A 20,683-nucleotide genomic window follows, 5' to 3' on the forward strand; every position below is an offset into this window, starting at 1 on the left:
ATACACATTATAGGGTGGCAATCAATGTGTGACAACAACTCAGAACGTAGATCTTTGTATTAATGTAGTATAACTGTTGTAGATTACAACAATTGTTATCTCAACCACTACCTCATGCTACTAGAAAACTTTGTTGTTTAGCTATCTTATGTGGCAAAAGAATCTAGCAGCTACTCCAAGAAGCCATGGATGGTAGAGAGTCTGCGTAAAATTGCTTCTTTGGGTAGTCTAAGTGATTTAAGCCTCACCTTTCAAAGTACTACCTAGAAAAGCTACAAAGATCATCTTTAGGCGGAGAGAAACTTCCTCTCTCTCTCTCTCTCTCTCTCTCTCTCTCTCTCTCTCTCTCTCTCTCCAAGTGAATCAAGGTTTTCTACAATGCCAATGTATTACGATTTGGGAGGAATCCAGCAATCACGCTTCATACATTGCACCACCCAAATTGCCCCCAACTACAAAACCATGTTCTTTGTCGGAAGAGGAAAACCATACTCACCCTTATATGTTTGAGCCTATCCCCTTATCGACAATACAGACTATTGCAGCCATTCGGCTTAGCTTTAGCTCGCGGGTGGGGCATTGGGGCGATGGAGAAGAGCCCCGTCCACTATGCCCATTATACTCACTGCTGCAAGTTCCAGAGTCCGAGTACCACACACTACTAGAGTGCTCAACATTTTCACATCCCAACTTGCTTCTTTCACAATTTCAACCATGAATTTGACCTACACACTTTCCTCTACTAGCGAGAGTGAAATTCATTTATTAGCCCCACACATAGTACATCACATGTATCTTTGGTTACATAGGTCGTATTAGACCTCTGAGGACGATAATAAACACTCTCTCTCTCTCTCTCTCTCTCTCTCTCTCTCTCTCACACACACACACACACACACACATGATCTCTATGCATCCCTCTCTTGCACACACATACACATCAATGATTATGATTAAAGATTACATCTCTCGCTCCAAATGCATATGAAAAACTAACGGGTCTCATAGCACCTAGGGGTAGCAAAAGGAGCAAGGAGCAATATCCAAGATGTTTTAGCCTACACGACAAGAGGAATGTCGCTGTTCGATGCAATCCTTTAAACAAGCCAAACACGAGCTTTCTTTTTGCTAGACTTAATCTCATTGGCTAATGGCCACGACAATGTTGTAATGTAGGTTAATAGCACTTACACTCTTTGGTCTAGAGCGTTCAAACACAACCCCAAAAAAATGCAGGTTAATAATAGTAGTTACTCACCTAATATCCGATGATATACACTTGAAATGCATAACCAGAAGCGAGTGGGTATTGGCGTCCTCTACCTCCAAGCTTTGGCCTCTTTGGGTAAGTTCATGACTTTCTCCGCACTGCCTTTCGACATATATGCTTGCCCAAAGTAGCCAGCAGCTCTCTGGCATGCCTGGCCTTCATCTTCTCCACCACCTTCGCCTTCTGCCGTGTCGTCAGCGATGGACTTAGCCTGCTCAGATCCAGCGTCGGATTCAACACTGCAGAGAACTTCTGCCTTCGAAGGCGCCTTGCTTCTATCTCCCCTATCGCCTGCAAGTTGACATTCTGCCTGCGGTCGGATGTCTCTTGCATCCCGCTTTCCAGGGCAGAGTATGCACCGCGTTGTGCTTCATAGCTCACTATGCCCAGCTTTTCTGTGGTAGCAGTGTAAATGCCATTTGGTGCCTGCTCAATAACAGGTACTTGTCCCAGATGATCCATGGGAAATAGTCCCTCTGCATCATTGGCCTCTGTAACTTCATCTGGTTGCTTCCAATAATGATTGTTTACGAGGACGTGACTCCTTGTTACGTGCGTACTAGCAGTGATAGCATTGACAGGTTGTGCCACTTCATAGTATGTTGAAGCACACACATCAACTGCTTTTGCTACATTGCCTGAGGTTATGGGCAACAAAATGTGAGTTGGAACCTCAGGCCACAAGGCAGGTTGTGTAACATCCTCTTTTGAAACAGGGGACCTTTCGGTTCGATGTGGAATCAATACTGCCGGAGTCGCATGTTTTTGCAATGTCTCTACAAGGGCTGTTTGTGCTGGTTGTTTGCCATGATTGAACAAATCCTTGTACATTTTAGCAACGGCTGTTTCAGCTTCCATTGGAGCACATGCCGCTTTGACCATTTGCACCTTAGGATGCTCGATGACGTTGGGCCATGTAGGGGGCTTGTTTACAGGCAATAGGGATGATGAACCTGTTTCTGGCATGCTTGTTGCAGCATGAAGCAAAACTTTAGAAACTCCCGACGTGCAATCTGAACCTGAGGCCCCACAATTCCCATGATTGTTTGCGAAACTAGGAAAATGGGCTGGGTTTGGAAGCTTACTTATTGCTTCACCTGGCTTTGATACTTCATTATCAACAGAGCTTGCCACAAGAGACCTTGATGATGTCTCAATTTGGGTTTTGCAACCTTTGCTAACCTCTGCATTGTCTGCTAGCACAACAATGGTTTCAATCGGAGCATGAGATACTTGCATCTCACGGTCCAAGTCCGCATCCTTTTTGGCAACAAGTATTTCCTGGCTCAGTTTCTCAGCAGTTGCCTGCATTTCCCTGCTCATTTGGACCACGTCGTTGTGTGCCGCTTGTATTTGCTTGCTCAGCTGAATGGCCCTATGAGCTGTTTGAACCCTCCAGCTCAAGTCCTTTGTACTCCTTTCATCAGCCACCTCAGTTGCTGCCTTCTCAGCATCTGGCCCGGTGAAACTGACAGTGAGTGCTAGTGTGTTGTCTTTGCTCAAAGGTGTGTTGTCATCTATTGGAACTGCCCACAAAGCAGAACTTTGGTTATTTGACTTCTTGTGGCAAACTACTGTGCCTACAAAGTCAATAGAGCTTACCTGGTTTTGTGAGCCATTGCAAGAGCTTGGAAGCTGGCTTGTCTTCACCAACCTTTGAAGGTAAAATTCTCGCTTTTTTTGTAACTGGTAGCTTGTGGGATTTTTCTTTTGCATACTCCTTCACAGGTGACTGGATGCTGCTGCTGGAACCTAATGAATCCAATTGCTTGCATGGAAGCCCTGAGCAGAGCGGCCCAGAGCCATCATTGAGTTCTGGCCCGGAAAGCCCCAGTACCAGTGAGCTAGCTGCATGGGTAGAGTGCTTGTTTTCACAACAGCTTTGTGTGTAGGGCAACAAATCCTCTAAAATGCTTAGCTTTTCATGTGCAAAAGTCTTCAAGAGTGAATGGCCTGCAGAGTACATTAGGGGTTTGTGGCCTCTACTCTTTTTTCTTGCCCTGCCTTTGCCAGTGCTTGTGAAGTGTAGCACATCTTTACGTGTTCGGAATGTGCGACCTGATGTTAGATGTTTGAAGTACTGTATGCAGAAAGTCAATGAAACATGTAAAAATTTATGTCACACCGATGTGCAGGCCAAACCAGAAACCAGAATCTCCATTAAAAAAAAACATTAGCATTCAATGGAGCTGCGCTAGAGAGCCAAACATGATACTTCATTACTTCATTCCAAGATTTTTAGTGCCTTACGGCCACATGTGGTTTACCTTGAATTTCCTGGAAGTGCGAAATTGGGTTTTGGGAAGGCTTTGCAGCACCATAGAGCATGGGAATAAATGGCACTTAAATACAAATCAATATAATGCAATGAAGTGAAAGAGGTGCAGGGATTTGTGCAGCAAATCTTGATAACTGTCGAGCATGCATTTCCATTTTCAAAGAGAGTGTTTACATCCTAGGAATTGTGACGAAGTCTATAAAAAAAAACCTTGATGGTGATCTTTCTTCTAGGGCAAGACGAGAGAGGGCTTGACAAATTTCTGTATCTGGAGGTCTTTTCGGTACTGATTACAAGGTTTGGGTTACGAGGGTGTGCCATGTCCTTCACTTGCAGGCTACCGTGGTCGGTGGGCCCCTCCTGTGGCTGGGAGGAGCATTGCATGCTCTTCAGTTTTGGTGTGGGTAGCAATTCATGATGTTCTAGAATAGGTCATTTTTGTTTCATGCCGTCATGGCTGCTCTTACATGCGGAGTTTTGATGCTGGCATTGCCTTCCTTGGTTCCTCTTAGGAAATTAACATGTCAACTGCTTTGTTCTAATTGGTCGAGTTACTGATCATTATCTACAAAGATGCCCTACTCTCAACGATTTAAGGGAATGAACTTGCCAAAACAATTTTCTTTAGCCTCCTGCTGTCCTTTAGTACAGTCTTTTAAACCACAAACCGTTGAGCACACTAGGTGGCATTAATTGTGCAACACCATAGCCTAAAACATGAACTTGTCATCGAGAAAATGTGTTGAGAGATAGGTGAAATTACCTTGTCACGTGTACCAGCAGTGGTGCCAGTCCTTCGTATGTGAATTTCAGTAATCCAGCCTTGGGGCAACCAGAAAGGAGACCTGATGCTTCGTTTGGTGATGATGCCAGGTGCTCGAATCAAAGAGGAGGATGCCTTGTTGGCTTCTGCAATTTGTGCTTGATCCTTTGCTTGCCGCATGACAGGCAGGATATGTAGGGGTTCTTGAGTCTTGTCATTAGAATACATTTGAAGGTGGTGGTGTTGTGATTGTTGGGATGATGGAATGTGATGAGTGGATGTGTTGGCATTGTTGATGGACCCGAAATGGACAGACTGGGTACTAGAGCTTTGTGGACGGGAGCCTCGCTTTTGTTGATAAGCATTCGTGTACGTCCACAGATGGTGCTGTTGTGATTCTTGGGAGAATGGAGCCCAATGGATGGATGTGTTGGCATTGTTGGGGCCCAAATGGACAGGTTGGGAACTAGAGCACTGTGGAGGGCAGCCTGACTTTTGTTCCTGGATGCACACACCTCTTCCCCTTTGCTCAGAATCAGTCACAAGGGCGTGGCTTGGCTGCCCTTTCTGCACAACCAAGAAGCCATGAAATAGCTCTTTCCAGTTGGGAAACCAGTAGTTTGTTGTCTCTGGAGGCCACAGTGTTGTAGCCAGTTCAACAGGTTTGTCATGGTATGCTGCCTGGTGATCATCAGAGTACATGCGTCGGTGCGCAGTTGGAGGTGCTGTTGTTATGTTGGTGGACTCTGTTTTGGTGAAGGCCGGCGAGGATGCATGAGAAATTGTCTCTGGAGAGCAGTTGCCGTAATTTTTGGTGGACAACCGTCGACCATGGATGTGGAGAAGGGGAAGGCGCTTGGACTCAGGGGTCTGCTGGAGCATATTGAGCTTTTGTCAGTCGAAGGATCGTCCTCCTGTGGGATCAATGATGCATCTAACTCGAGTGCCATAGCTGAAAATTGGAGATCAAAGAGAGCATTTTTGCACGAAAGGAGAGAATTTGTGGGAAATTGGCCTGTCAGTGAACGACTGAAAATGTAGGGTGCAATTCGACAATCGAACCTGTGTGAGATGAGCTTATTCATGCTGTGTATGGAGCTTCCAGATTGGTGGCAAAGGTTCACTTTCTGAAGCTGCAACAGATCTCTTGCTGCTGGTACATGTTGAGATCATATTGAAAGGGCCGTGTGTGTGCGCGCGCGCGAGAGAGAGAGAGAGAGAGAGAGAGAGAGAGGTCTCTGCAAAATGAGGCCTGGAGAAGAGAGGAAGACCCTGCTGCCAACCTACACTTCCTTTTTCTGTGAAGAAAAGCTATTCCCTTCCCTTTGCTTTGATAATGAAATTTTTACTTTGACAAGTTAAAGGGTTTCAAAGTTACTAGACACTCAAAGAACATATCTCTTACGAATGTAGTAGTAGTACTGAGAATAATATTGAGTTTTCTCAAGACTCCAAAGTAGAAAAAGCTTTTCTTCACGCCACTCAAAAACTTTCCATGTGTGAGCTTTGAAGGACTTTACTAATCCTCCTCTGTGTGTGTGTGAGTGTGTGTGTGTGTGCTAGAGAGAGAGAGAGAGAGAGACAATGTGTGTGTGTGTGTGTGAGAGAGAGAGAGAGAGAGAGAATGTGTGTGTGTGTGTATGAGAGAGAGAGAGAGAGAGAGAGAGAGAGAGAGATTCCTCTACTTGTGAAATAGAGTCCTAATTTTAAGAACCCATGGTGAAAGAATGGATTTTTACTTTTACCAAGTTGGGACAAAATGGCACATCAAGCAAAGGGCCACCCACCACCATGGTTGTCCCCCCCCCCCCCCCCTTTTGCTTAACTTTCATTTGTTTATTTTTTCATTCTTATCACCATGGCAAATGGGTTGCAAACAAAGGCATGGAACACTCAAATTCCCATTCATGCACATCCCAAGGAATAATAAGCACCAAAGGATATATTTGGTCCACTAGCTAGCTCTATGAAATAAGTGACATTGATTTTGGGGCCTCCATGGCGGCCCCAACCCCATCTTAAACCAACAATTTAGTATTCTCCCACCATTGTTTGTAAATTGTGACCACCATCCCCTCCCCCTCCCTCCTTCTTTACATTGGACTCTCTACATCAAGCACACCTACATTGCGCTAGCCAATGTTTCAAAGGCTCATGTCGCAACTTCGCAAATGAGGAACCCATTGCCCTAAGAGCGAAGGGAGGAACCACAAATTTGGCTAACATACATTTCATATATGTATCATTAGAGATAAGAATGCTTTTGTTCCATCATAGTTTTGAGTAAATTATAATATTAACACACATTTGCAGGTGCATTCACATGCTGCATACATAATAGGGGGAGCCATGGTTTGAGTTTTATTTTTGGCCTTCCAGAGCAGAGTGTGGGTACCCGTTATGAGTTTACTCAAGTTACCCTCGTCAATTGAGCAAAGCAACCTTGATATTTAAATGGGCCTTAAATCAAGGTTCCTTGGACCTCCTTGTGTGCATTGGCTCCAATCAAGGTTCTCTTCTTTATTTTAAAAAGACACACCCGAGGACCCACAAGGGGAGGTGCTTATCCCTTCCAATTATTAGCCATGTTACATGGTCGGGCAAGAGCCATGCGTAGGCATCACCATGGCCACCTAGTTGATGCACCACGTGTTGGGAACGACAGAGAGAACTCATAGCAACCAGCTAGGAACCTCCTCCTCAGGTGACCCACCCCAAGAGGAGGATGCACTCCAGTGTCCAAGGGCAAGAGCCCTAGCAACGTGAACACCAGGTGTCCCTCTAGAGTGAGACCCAACGGGGGATTTGAACCCACAACCTGTGGTTGAGAGGCCAAAGCCTTACCATTAGACCAACACTTTGGGGACTCAAGGTTCTCATCTTCATAGTTATAGGGGTGATTAATTCTCCTTTTTTGCACTTACTAGGCTTAATTAGCCTCAAGCTAGTTAATTGTGTGGGCTAGGTTGTGAAGGCATATGCTCTTATCACACAAAAAACTGATTGCCACAATGTAAAACACATATATGTTGCAAATCTAGAGTTTACCAAGAAGTTTGCTGGATAAACTTCTTCATCCATGATCCCTCAGTTTCCATAGAGGGCTCCATGATTGAAAAAGGGAGTACTATTCACCAAACTTCGAACTCTTCTTTGTCACACAAGGGGCACCAAATACTTTAGTATTACTTAGAAAATACACTATAAGGGGGGGAATAATATTGTGGATGGTATCATATAGATATGATAGTGACAATTGATAATGGAGTGTCTTTACCAATCATCCTTCTGAAATCTTCCTTAATAGTTTACACGATATTAAAGGCCTTACTCTTCCTAATGACTATGCTTAGAGATAATGACTAGACATTCATGTCCTCTTTTCTATTCACCATTTATCTTCTCTTTTATATTCACTATGGCTTCAAGCCCTTCTTCTTGGCCATTTTGTTGATGCCAAAGTCTAGGAACCATGGTAGGTATGAAAGCTACTGGTTAGGTACACTTGAGGACAAGGACGGTGGCTAGCTTAGTGTGCCTTAGCCACAAAATGTGCTTTTTAATGCTCATTCTTTTAATTGGGCATGCAAATTTGGAAAAAAAATCATGAAGTTAGAAAGGCATTAACACAAGGAAGTTGCAAGTGCAAGATACATTCCCTTGAAGTAGGCTTTTAGCATTCAAGGAAATACTAGGTAATCCTACTACCATATGTCACGAGGACGTGGCAACTGCTAACTTTAGTTGTTGGTTTCTTTCCAATGGGTTTTGTTTTATTTTTGAGACCCTCTTTTTGAAGTAGCAAACAGTCGGACATTGTATGGCCAACGGTAGTTTCACCCGCAGACGGAAAGTGGTCGGCACTAGAATTCGTATAGTAAGAGGATGTTTAGGATCAGAGCAAGATCATGTAGGTCCCCCCGTCGCACTTAGCAAGTTGGTGGATACTAGGAAGTGAACTCAATAAAGCCATAAAGTCAAGGTGGGACTACCAACAGAAAATATCCGATAGTTGGGCCACATTGCACTTTTGGATGCGGTCCCAATGAGGATAGATGGTCAAATGACCACTGGGAGCCCAACGGAATCATTTCCTAAAATTTAGGGAGCTGCTATTTTGGGCCGTGAAATGTGTTCGTGTCATTACCTCCGGTATGACTAGAGGAACATTTTACAACTCTGCCGCGAAGTCAACTGGGCGACCAGTCGGGAGATTCGTCTACAGGCAAGACACCATTTGAGATTGTTGAAGGCGGCAAAAAGGTTCCTCCGACTTTGCATACAAAGGACAAGATCTTTGAGGCAGATCTATTGGAATTAGGGTTGTAGAGAAACACACACTGCTTGGAGAAGACGAAGGAAGCTCAAGGCACACAATAGAGAGTGTGTTACTTAGTGTGCAATGGAAAGATAGATAGCCCTAGAGTGATGGGCGTATTTACAATGCACGGGGGAAAAAACCTCCTAAAGAGGGAAAAAATGCCCCGGCGGTCCTAGTGTGTTCACACACATCACTACCACATGTATATGGTAACAAATCCCCCCTGGAGTGATGCGGTGAACGAGAGCTGGCACATGAGTAAAGGGAAGTGCCATGCCCTAACGACATGATCAGTCCACAAAGGGGAGTAAGCCCAAAGCTTTGCGGAAAGCTTCAAGCTTCTCACGAGACAATGCTTTTGTGAAAAGATCTGCAAGGTTGTCCTGTGTTAGCACATAAGCCAAGCTTATCTCTCCTGCTGAGAGCCTCTCCCTCACATAGTGGTAATGTACCTCAATGTGCTTTGTGCGAGCATGAAAAACTGGGTTCCTCGCAACTGCCAATGCGCTCTGACTGTCAGTGTAGATAGTGTTGGCAGTGTCCTGTCCAACACCCAAATCAGCCATAAGGCGTCTGAGCCATACACACTCAACCGTAGCTGTGACCTGTACTCAGCCTCACAACTCGAAGTGGCCACAGTAGGTTGCTTCTTGCTCAACCATGATATACATGAACTGCTAAGCATGAAACAAAAACCACTTGTGGACACTCTCGTGTCAAAACAATCAGCCCAATCTGAGTCCGAAAAAGCATGTAAGTCTGGCGGCAATGATCCCCCCTTGGGATAAAACAAGCCAAGATGTAAAGTGCCACTAAGGTAGCGGAAAATCCTCTTGACAGCCTGCCAATGCTTACACCATGGGCTATGCATAAATCTGGTGACTTGTGAGACTGCAAACTGAATATCTGGCCTCGTGTTGCATACATAAATGAGGCAGCCAACAGCAGTTTGATAAAGAGTGACATCAATAGGATCGCCACCATCATGTAGACTCAACTTAAACCTGTTTCCATGGGAGTGGCAATAGGTTTGCAATCCTCAAGTCCAAACTTACATAGCAATGTCTCTATGTAACTTTTCTGACACAAAACAATACCACCATCACACTGCTTAAATTGTATACCCAAGTAATGATGCAACAGTCCCAAATCTTTCATCTTGAAAGTAGCATTCGAATCGGCCTTAAATTCAGCAATATGTCTCTCATTTGGTCCAGTGATCAGCAAATCATCAACATAAAGAACCACAATGAGAAGTGCATCACCCTCACGCTTTACATACAATGTGCTTTCTATTGGACTGTTACGGAAGCCTTGTTTGACCAAATGAGTGTCAGCTTTCTCATACCAAGCACAAGGAGATTGCTTCAACCCATACAAAGCCTTGTTACATTTGCACACTTTGTCCTCTTGTCCTTTTATGACTAAAAACCGCGAGGTTGCGTTACATAAACTTCCTCAAATATGTCACCATTCAAGAAAGCAGTAACAATGTCTGATTGATGTACATCCCAACCAAAATGAGTTGCCAATGCACATAGAAAACGTACAATAGTCATACGACAAGTGGGAGCAAAAGTCTCTTCATAATCTATGCCTTTTTGCTGTGGATAACCTTTTGCAACAAGTCGAGCCTTATGGCGATCGATCTCACCATCCTGCTTGCGTTTCAACTTGTAAACCCACTTCGTACCAATGGCCTTTTTGCCATGAGGCAAATCACATAAAGTCCATGTGTCATTTTCTATAAGTGCATCATATTCTGATTGCATGGTAGCCATCCAATTTTCTGAATTCTGTGCTTCATCAAAAGACAGAGGCTCCTCAACATCATGTAAGCTAGACACAGCCAAAGCATAACAATCTGATGCATAAGATGCATGGCGAGAGCCTGAACAAGTACGACCAGACAAAGGTGCACCCAATTTACTGTCACGCAAAGTGTGCACCATCCATTTTGGCATACCTCTAGCCTGCTCATTTTCAGCCCTTTCCTCATCAAGTACATCATGTACATCTGCATCAGTAATAGGCTGATCTAAAACATTTTCAGAAACCCCCATAGGCTGTACATTTGCCTCATTGGAACTTACATTCATATTTCCACCACTGAAAAGAGGCAACAAAGTGTCATAAATGTCCTGTGAGCTTACATTATTGTCTCTAGTACATGACAGCAAGGGCTGAATAGAATCTTCCACAAACACTACATCCCGAGAAACCTAAATACGTTTTGTTTGCGGATGATAAAACCTGTAACCTTTGCTTTCAGCACTATAACCAACAAAAATACATTTGACAGCCTTATCATCCAATTTTCTACGCTGCACTTGTGGCACCAAAGCATATGCCAAACAGCCAAAAACACGCATGTGCTCAATAGAAGGCTTCATGCCATGCTTCATATGGAGTAATAGACTGCAAAGCTTTCGTAGGACACCTGTTAAGTACATAAGTGGCACACATGATGGCCTCAAGCCAAAAAGAATGCGGCAAAGCTTGACTTTTGACCATACATCGTGCCATTTTCATATGTGACCTATTTTTCCTCTCAGCAACACCATTTTTTTGAGGTGTATAAGGCACTGTACATTGGTGTTTTATCCCACGACTAGCCAGAAATGCATTAAATTCATGAGACATATACTCCCCCCCTCGGTCGGAACGGAGGGTGCCCATAGTACATTTCGAGACATTTTCAGCCATAGCCAGAAATTGTTTGATTCTAAATAGCCCTTGAATCTACAACAGCATTTGCAAAATTTTGTCCACACTTGTCATACAAAGTGATCTTATACAGCCCACGGCACAAAAGGCCAGATGCAACAATTTCATCACCAAAACTGAGATCATGAACTGTACATCTGTCATCCACAAATTTGACTACAAGTCCAAGTCTAGCAAGTGCGGATACAGACAAGAGATTCTTCTTGATCCCAGGTACATAAAGTGCATCAACAAGTGTGAAAGAACTGCCATTAGCAGCAGTAAGCACAATCTTTCCAACTCCCTGAACTGGATAAGAGGCATTGTTGGCACAAGTGACAGAATTCCCATGAGGGACAGACTCGAGAGAGGTAAACAATTCACGATGTGAGGTAATGTGCTTTGTAGAACCACTGTCGAAATACCACACATGTGAATCTGCAGCAACTGACAAGCATGCATCATGGACAGCAGGATTGTAAATGCACTCTGCGCTAAAAGCCCATTCTGAATCAACATCAGCATCACAGTCTCCTTTCACAGAAGACTCAACAATGGCTGCATTTGTAGTGGAACCAGCATTTGCAGTAGAACCACCCTCTTTCTTTTTAGCCTCTTTGGCCTTCAACTTAGGACGCGACTTGATCAAGTGATCATTAGCTTTACAATAACGGCAACGCATCTTCTTTTTGCCCTTATCACCAGAATTGCCAGACGAAGTGCTGCCAGCAGAAGCATTAGGAATAGAAGTTTTGCCACTTGCAGCAGAACCATAAGAAGTGGCTGCAATTCTGTTACCACCCTTTCTTTGAGAAGCAATAAAAGCCTGTTCAACTGCACGCTGCCTAGTCCTATTTTTCTGGAAAGTGACTCTTGCAACAGCAATGTGCATAATGCATCAAACTTGACAACTTCTGGATTTCTTTGGGTCATAAGTCTCCAAGTACTAGCAAAACTCTGGTAGGAATCTGGTAAGGCATTAAGATCAGTCTGCACAAGGGAACTGTCTGAAATGACTTTACCTACAAAAATAATTTGCTCATTGATATCCTTGACACTAGCAAGGAAAGTGTCCATATCATCTTCCTCATGCATAATCTTCGACTCCAGCTCTTTACGCAGCAAAGCAATTTTAGCCTCATTGTGGCTTGCATAAAGACCTGCTAGAATATCCCAAGCCTGTTTTGCAGATTTTGCTGAAGGGATGTGAGGAACAATGGTGCGCTTCACAGACAACGCAATCAATGCATGAGCCTGCGCATCCTTTACATCCCAACGAGATTGTTCTGCCCCGCAGGCAAAACAACTCTAACAGCAGCAATCCTTGCAGCAAGACCTGCAACATCCTCAACATCGCCTACATTCTCAGAACCAGGACGTACATCAATGCCCTACACAATGTTCTCGACGCCCTTTGACACAAGAACATGGTGCATCATATAAGCCCACATAGGGTAGTTGTCCCCATCCAACCTGTCCTCAGTAGCAAACATCTTGAACACATATGTGTTGTTGTTGTCAGCCATGGTAAATGTTTCACCTGATGTGAAAACTGCCTGAAAATAGGAGAAACGGAGCGAGAACAACAAGTGCTATGTAGCACAAACCGTAGAAGACTATAAGGCACCTGTTATGCAGAAAACGGCATTGACAGAAATTCTACACAAAATGACAAAATAGCCTGTGCAGTACTGCGTGTAGTGGAAACGGAGGCCAAAATGAACCCAAATCAAAATTCTGAGCAAACCGAGCTCTGCGAGTTATCCTGAAATACTTGTCGACCTGGGAACGCTCGCCAAAGCTCACTGAATCGAAGAAAGTGAGCAGGCGTGTACTGGAGCAGCTGGCGACTAAGCCTGGGAGGACGCAACCTGCTTTGATACCAATTGTTGGAATTAGGATTGCAGAGAAACACACAGCTTGGAGAAGACAAAGGAAGCTCAAGGCACACAATAGAGAGTGTGTTACTTAGTGTGCAATGGAAAGATAGATAGCCCTAGAGTGATGGGCGTATATACAATGCACGGGGGGGAAAACCTCCTAAAGAGGGAAAAAATGCCCCGGCGGTCCTAGTGTGTTCACACACATCACTACCACGTGTATATGGTAAAAAGATCGATATGTTGAGAACATGGATGAGATGTATAAGAAAATTAAAGTTGCCTTAGAGAAGAGTCAGGCAAAGAAAAAAGAGGCTGTTGATCGTCACCGTCCTGAATTGCTGTTATCACCTGGTGATTGGGTTCTATTAAGGTTCAAAAAGGCAAGGTTAAAGAAGATGAAGGGCAAGGAACGGCTCTTTCCTAAAGCTCAGCATGCGTTACTATGGGCCTTTTCAAGTGCTTGACAAGATCAGCGATGTGGCTTACAAGCTGAAATTGCCCATGCGTTACTATGGGCCTTTTCAAGTGCTTGACAAGATCAGCGATGTGGCTTACAGGCTGAAAATTCCTGATGCATGGAAGATTCATAATGTGTTTCACGTGAGTCTTCTAAGACCCTTCGTGGGTGATGTGCCAGAAGATATGCCAGATGAGGATCAGCCAGAAGGTGAGGAACTTGATGAGATCCTGGCAAAGTGCATGGAAGAGCATGAATTGTCAGAGTCACCAAATGTATTGCAACTTTACCTTGAAGCCTTTGGGTTCCAACCTACCTATGTCCCAACACAACGTGTGCAAAGGAGGGGTAATGATAGAGCTAGTACATCAAATGTACATTTGAATTCAGTGTAATAGATGGAAATGATAAAAGTATGAAGGTCTCATTAAGTCATTTGTATCTATGTGTTACGACCTCTCTTGTGGATACATGCGATGATAAAAGAGTGTTAATAGCACAAGATCATCAGTGGCATGTATTTATGGTATACAATCGAGGAAGTTTGCGATTTCAAGAGGGGGGTATGTCACAAGGACGTGGTAGCTGTTAACTTTGTCACGAGGACGTGGCAGCTGTCAACTATGTCACGAGGACGTGGCAACTGCTAACTTTAGTTGTTGGTTTCTTTCCAATGGGTTTTGTTTTATTTTTGAGACCCTCTTTTTGAAGTAGCAAACGGTTGGACATTGTATGGCCAATGTCAACGGTAGTTTCACCCGCAAATGGGAAGTGGTCGGCAATGAAATTCGTATTGTAAGAGGATGTCTAGGCTCATAGCAAGATCGTGTAGGTCCCCCCATCGCACTTAGCAAGTTGGTGGATACTAGGAAGTGAACTCAATAAAGGCATAAATTCAAGGTGGGACTACCAACAGAAAATATCTGACAGTTGGGCCACATTGCACTTTTGGATGCGGCCTGAATGAGGATAGATGGTCAGATGACCACTAGGAGCCCAATGGAATCATTTTCTAAAATTTAGGAAACTGCTCTTTTGGGTCGTGAAATGTGTTCGCGTCATTACCTCTGGTATGACTAGGGAACATTTTACAATTGTGCCGTGAAGTCAACTGGGCGACTAGTCGGGAGATTTTTAGGCGGCAACCCCGAAACGGGCAAAAGCTTGTTAATGGGCCAAGTGTCACTTTTTCATGAACTTGCCTCATGCAAAGAAAAGGGCACTGATTTTTAATCTAGGAGAGGCTTCATTTGGGTTTTTGTCACAGGTTAAGAGCTATGGAGTTCTTTCTTTCCCTCCCATGTACAATGCGGTGCTAGGAGTGATGCCCTGCACACTACACACTGCTCTCTCTCTCTCTCTCTCTCTCTCTCTCTCTCTCTCTCTCTCTCTCTCTCTCTCCCCTACGTGCAGTTATGTGATGCCCCACAAGAGGGCTCTTCATTTGACTGATGTACAGCTATGTGGGTTCATGCTTTTGTGCTGAGGCAAGAGCCTCCTTGAGCAGGAACATGGGTAGCTAGCTGCTACTCCAAAGCAGGCACCGGTGAGGGTCATAACCTCACCGTACAGGTGCAAATTCAGCGTTGTGTATGCACAGAAAATTGACTGTTTTTCAGTCATACGGACGCCAAAACTCTTGGGAATCATGCCCCACTGGTAGAGGACAGCTAGGGGACTGTTTGGGGCTGAAAATAAGGCAAAAACCAATAAATACAGCGAGCTGAATTTATGGTTTTAGGCAGGAATCAAAGGGTTTACGCCAGTGCAAATGAGATCCAACAGGGGAATTGATTTCCTGTAAGTTTTGGGGCTGTTTTGCTGCCAAAATTTGGCCAAATCAGGTAGCATCTAGTGTGATACAGGTAAAGGATTCCCAGGACCTTACTTTGTAATTTTCCCTCTCAAAGAATAAAGAAATACTGAAAGGGGCGCCAATTTTGGGGCCTACAGGTTGTCAACGTCTGCTCGGGGCATTCTAGCTTCCGAGCCGTGTGTGTATTCAAGTGTTAATTCCCGTCGCAGGCTCTCTTTGCAAAGTGCTCTCTGTGTGTGTCTAAAGTAAAGAATTTCGGGAGAAAGCCAAAGCCTACCGCCCCACGGGCCGGTTTCAATGGTCCTGACGTAACAATTATTTGAAGCCTTCAAAAGGCGTAGAAGGCTCTTGAGCCTTTTGATGAAAGTCATACTAGCAAAATTAGCATGGTGGGTGGCCTTGTGTTTGCCTTGAGAGGGAATGTGTATATTTGGCTTCTTGTAATGTATTTTAAGGGTGCAATGGCAAAGGTACTGAAGAAAGTGGGTAGTTTCTTTCTTGTGAAGAAGTAGAAGTATGACTGCTAGTGTACCATGTTGCACCTCATTCAGAGGCTTTGGCCACTCATTGACAACATTAAACCCATCAGAAGGAGAGAGCAGCTATATAGGATAGACTTCACTCCTTCACGAGCAATTTTACATCTTTTTTCTCTATCTTACGTGATTCCAAAAAGCCTTTCTAGTAAGGAAAAGAAGAAGAAATAGAAGCAGGATTGTTGGAGTACCATGCGATGCTCTCATCGAGAGAGATTTTGGTCACTCATTTGACAACATTAAACCCATCATGAGGAGTGAGCAACTAAAATGGGATAGCCTTTGTGTATATTCCATGCTTTTCAGAAATAACACATCAAGTCAAAACCACAACCCAGGACCTCAAACTTGCTAAGCAAGAGGGTGGATAGAGGGTAAACTGCTTATCAAATGGGACTCTTATGAAAACATGAAAATCCCTAAGGTGGAATCTATTTGGTGGCCCACTCTTGACATTCCCGAGACGAGGAGGGAACTCAAAGGCAAGCCTTAAAACTTCACAACAGAGTAATTAGCATGTGTGAAGATTTATGGGATCCCTTGGTGAAGGGGCAGTGGGTCCAGACTTACTCTCTTTGTCTCTCTTTCTCCACTACAATCTTAGAGCAAGGGAAATTTTCTTCATAAGGTCTAGATGTATTCTTCCTTGACCATCTAATGTGGACACTCAGTACTTAGTCCCCCTTGTCCCTCAAGGCTTACAGATGAAGAGGAAGATTCAAAATTCATCATCCTACCATCCTCCTTGTTGAACCCTCCCCCTCAATGCATGTCACTATCAACAAGAGCTGGCTCATTCACAAGGACATGAAATTTTGGGCATTCAAGTTTCAGAGTTATGGGATGCATACATTCATCCCAAGAAAATCAGTCCTCCTTTGGCTCACCATGCACAAGGCTGTTTGGATGGTTTCTAAACTATTAAAGATGCGCATTGGGCAAGGCATATGTCCTAAATGCAAGTTTGGCTTGAGGAGATCGCCCATCTTTTCATGAAGTGCTATCGGATTTCAAACGCTTTGGTATTAGTTATTGTTGGGTGAAAGTGTCGGCCTTTGTGGTTCCTGTTAGTGTGTTACGAAAGCCTCGTTTAACCAAATGTTAGCTTTCTCATACCAAGCACGAGGAGACTGCTTCAACCATAGAAAGATTTCTTACATTTGCACACTTTATCTTCTTGTCCTTTCTTGAAAAAAATTGTGAGGTTGCGTTACATAAACTTCCTCAAATATATCACCATTCAAGAAAGCGGTAACAATGTCTGATTGATGTGCATTCCATCCAACATGAACTGCCAATGCACATAAAACAAACAATAGTCGTACGAGAAGTGGGAGCAAAAGTCTCTTCATAATCTAATTCAATCTGTGATTTTCTATAAGTGCGTCATATTTTGATTGCATGTCAGCCATCCAATTTTTTGAATTATGTGCTTCATCAAAAGAAAGAGGTTCCTCCTCATTACATAAACTAGAAACAGCCAAAGCATAACAACCTAACACATAAGATGCATGGCGGGAACCAAAACAAGTACGACTAGACATAGCATCCAATTTACTGTCACACAGAGTATGCACCAACCATTTTGGCATACCTCTAGCCTCCTCATTATTAGCCCTTTCCACATCATGTACATTTGCATCAATAATAGTAGAATTTTTAGAAACCCCCATAGGTTGTACATTTGGCTCATTGGAAATTTGCATTCAAGTTCCACCATTAAAAGGAGGCACGAAGTGTCATAAATTTCTTGTGAGTTTAAATTACTATCTTTGGTACATGATAACAAAGGCTGGACAGAATCTTCCACAAACACAACATTTTGTGAAACCAAGATACGTTTTGTTTGGAATTGGTATAACATGTAACCTTTTCTTTTAGTACTGTAACCAACAAGAATACATTTAGCAGCCTTATCATCCAATTTTCTATGCTACAATTTGTGGCACCAAAGCATAAGCTAAACAACCAAAAGTGGGCATGTGATCAATAGATGGCTTCTTATCATGCCTTGCTTCATAAGGAGTCACAGACTGCAAAGCTTTCATAGGACACCTGTTAAAGCACACATGATAGCCTCAAAACAAAACAAATGTAGCAAAGCTTGACTCTTGACCATACATTGTACGATTTCCGTAAGCGATCTATTTTTTCTTTCAGCAACACCATTTTTTTGAGGTGTAAATGGTGTTGTAAATTAATATTTGTCCCACAAGACATATAGTCCCCTCCTCGATCTGAATGGCGGGGTGCCCATAGCACATTTTGAGACATTTTCAGTCATAGCCAGAAATTGCTTGAAGCACACGAACACTTTGGACTTAGCTTTAAGTGGATAACCCATGCATTCTTGGAGTAATCATCAATGAAAGTCACAAAGTATCAGTAATTTCCTAGGATGGAGTTTGCATAGGCCCACAAACGTCACTATGCACAAGTTGTATTTTGCATGCAACCCTTAGTGAACCATCCTTTGGAAACTTCAAATGGTGCATCTTACCCAAAATACAACCTTCACAAAAATGCTTCAAAGGTGCTTCAAGAGGAGACAAAGAAGCAACCATGTCATATTTTTGCAAACGTAGCAAATTGGCAAAATTTGGACGCCCAAAATATACATGCCAAAGTTTTGCATAGCATACATGCCAAAGTTTTGCATCTAAAAAAGCCTTTGAATCCATAAGTACATTTGTAAAATTCTACCCACACTTGGCAAACAAAGTGAACTTATACTGCCAACGAGCACAAAATGCCAGATGCAACAATTTCATCACCAAAATTGAGATCACGAACTGTAGATCTGTCATCCACAAATTTGACAACAAGACCAAGTCTAGTAAGTGAAGATACAAACAAAGATTTCTTCTTGATCCAAGGTACATAAAGTGCATCATAGTAGTCAGCATAATCTTTCCAACTCCCTTGATTGGATAAGGGGCATTGTTGGCACAAGTGACTATATTCCCATGAGGGACAGACTCGAGAGAGGTAAACAATTCTTGATGTAAATTAATGTGCTTTGTAGCACCAGTATCAAAGTACCACACATGTGAATATGCAACAACTGATATACATGCATCATGGATAGGAGGATCATAAGTGCAAAGTACCACACATGTGAATATGCAACAACTGATATACATGCATCATGGATAGGAGGATCATAAGTGGGTATTTAGTGCACTCTGCACTAAATACCCACTTTCCATCTACATCAACATCACAATCTCCTTTCACAAAAGATTCTACAATAGCTGCATTTGTAGTGGAACCAACCTCTTTCTTCTTGGCTTCTTGTGCCTTCAATTTAGGACACTAATTTATCAAGTGATCATTAGCCTTGCAATAATGGCAACACATATTTTTTTTGTCTTTTCACTGGAATTCCTAGATGAGGTGTTCCAGCAGAAGATTTAGGAATAGGTGATCTGCTACTCACCGAAGAACCATGAGAAGTGCCTACATTGCTCTTACCACCTTTTCTTTGAGCAAAAACAAAATCCTGTTCAACTACACGTTATTTGGCCTTGTTCTTTCTTGAAAGTGACTCGTGCAACATCAATGTGCATAATGCTTCAAACTTGATAGCTTGAGGGTTTCCTTTGGTCATAAGTCTCCAAGTATTAGCAAAAGTCTGGTAAGAATTTGGCAATGCATCGAGAACAGTCTGCACAAGTGAATTGTTAGAAATGACTTCGCTTGTACAAGTGACTTGCTCATTAATATCCTTGATACTAGCAACAAGAGAAGTGTCCATCTCATCTTCCTCTTACATAATCTTTGACGCCAGCTCTTACATAGCAATGTAATTTTAACCTCATTGCAACTTGCATAAAGACCAACCAGAATATCCCAAGCCTATTTTGTCGATTTAGCTAGGCAAATGTGAGGAGTAGTAGTGTGCTTTAGAGATAATGCAATCAATGCATAAGATTGTGCATCTCTAACATCTCAACAAGACTGCTCACCGCAGGCCAAAAAACTCTAGCAGCAAACAACAGACCTGCCACCAAAGCCTGTAGCATCCTCAACAGAGCCTATATCCACAGAAGGTGGACATACATCAATGCCTAGCACAACATTGCAAACTCCCTTTGACACAAGAACATGTGTCATCATGTAAGCCCACGTCGGGTAGTTGTCTCCATCCAATTTATCCTCAATAGCAAACATCTTGAAAACGTATGTGTTGTTATCAACTATGGTGAGTGCCTGCACCTAATGTGAAAACTGCCCAAAAAGAGGAAAAACAAAGTAGGACCAACACATTCTATATAGCACAACCCAAAGACGATTGTAAGGGACCTTTTTCGTAGAAAATTACATTGGAAAAAATTCTACACAAAAAGATAAAATTGCCTATGCAATACTGTCTATAATGGAAACAGAACCCATGAACCCCAATTATTTGCCGACCTTATGACATTCACCAAATCTCACCCAAATCGGAGAAAGTGAGCATGCAGGTGCTTGCAACACTCGTGACTATGCCCACGAGGACCCAACCTTCTCTGGTACCAATTGTTAGAATTAGCGTTGCAAGGAAGCATAGGCGACTATGAATAAGGTCAAGGCACACAACAGAGAGTGTATTGTTTAGTGCACAATGGAAAGATATGCTAGCCCTAGAATGATGGGCATATATACAATGCA

The 20,683-nt window shown here is 43.2% G+C and overlaps 1 protein-coding gene across 1 annotated transcript; it reads right to left on the reverse strand.

Annotated features, from left to right (window-relative positions):
• Positions 1-923: 923 nt before the first annotated feature.
• LOC147464290 (uncharacterized) lies at positions 924-5,605 on the reverse strand. The gene is made up of 3 exons (XM_086513858.1): positions 4,312-5,605; positions 2,873-3,350; positions 924-2,796 (listed from the first exon to the last, which is right to left on the reverse strand). Exons 1-3 carry the CDS (start codon positions 5,191-5,193, stop codon positions 1,352-1,354), a joined length of 2,805 nt encoding a protein of 934 aa, XP_086369984.1. The 5' UTR covers positions 5,194-5,605; the 3' UTR covers positions 924-1,351.
• Between the last annotated feature and the right edge of the window lie 15,078 nt (positions 5,606-20,683).

This window comes from Adiantum capillus-veneris, chromosome 1 (genome assembly GCF_014529385.1).
Source record: "Adiantum capillus-veneris isolate H3 chromosome 1, ASM1452938v2, whole genome shotgun sequence".
In the NCBI taxonomy this organism is placed as follows: domain Eukaryota; kingdom Viridiplantae; phylum Streptophyta; class Polypodiopsida; order Polypodiales; family Pteridaceae; genus Adiantum; species Adiantum capillus-veneris.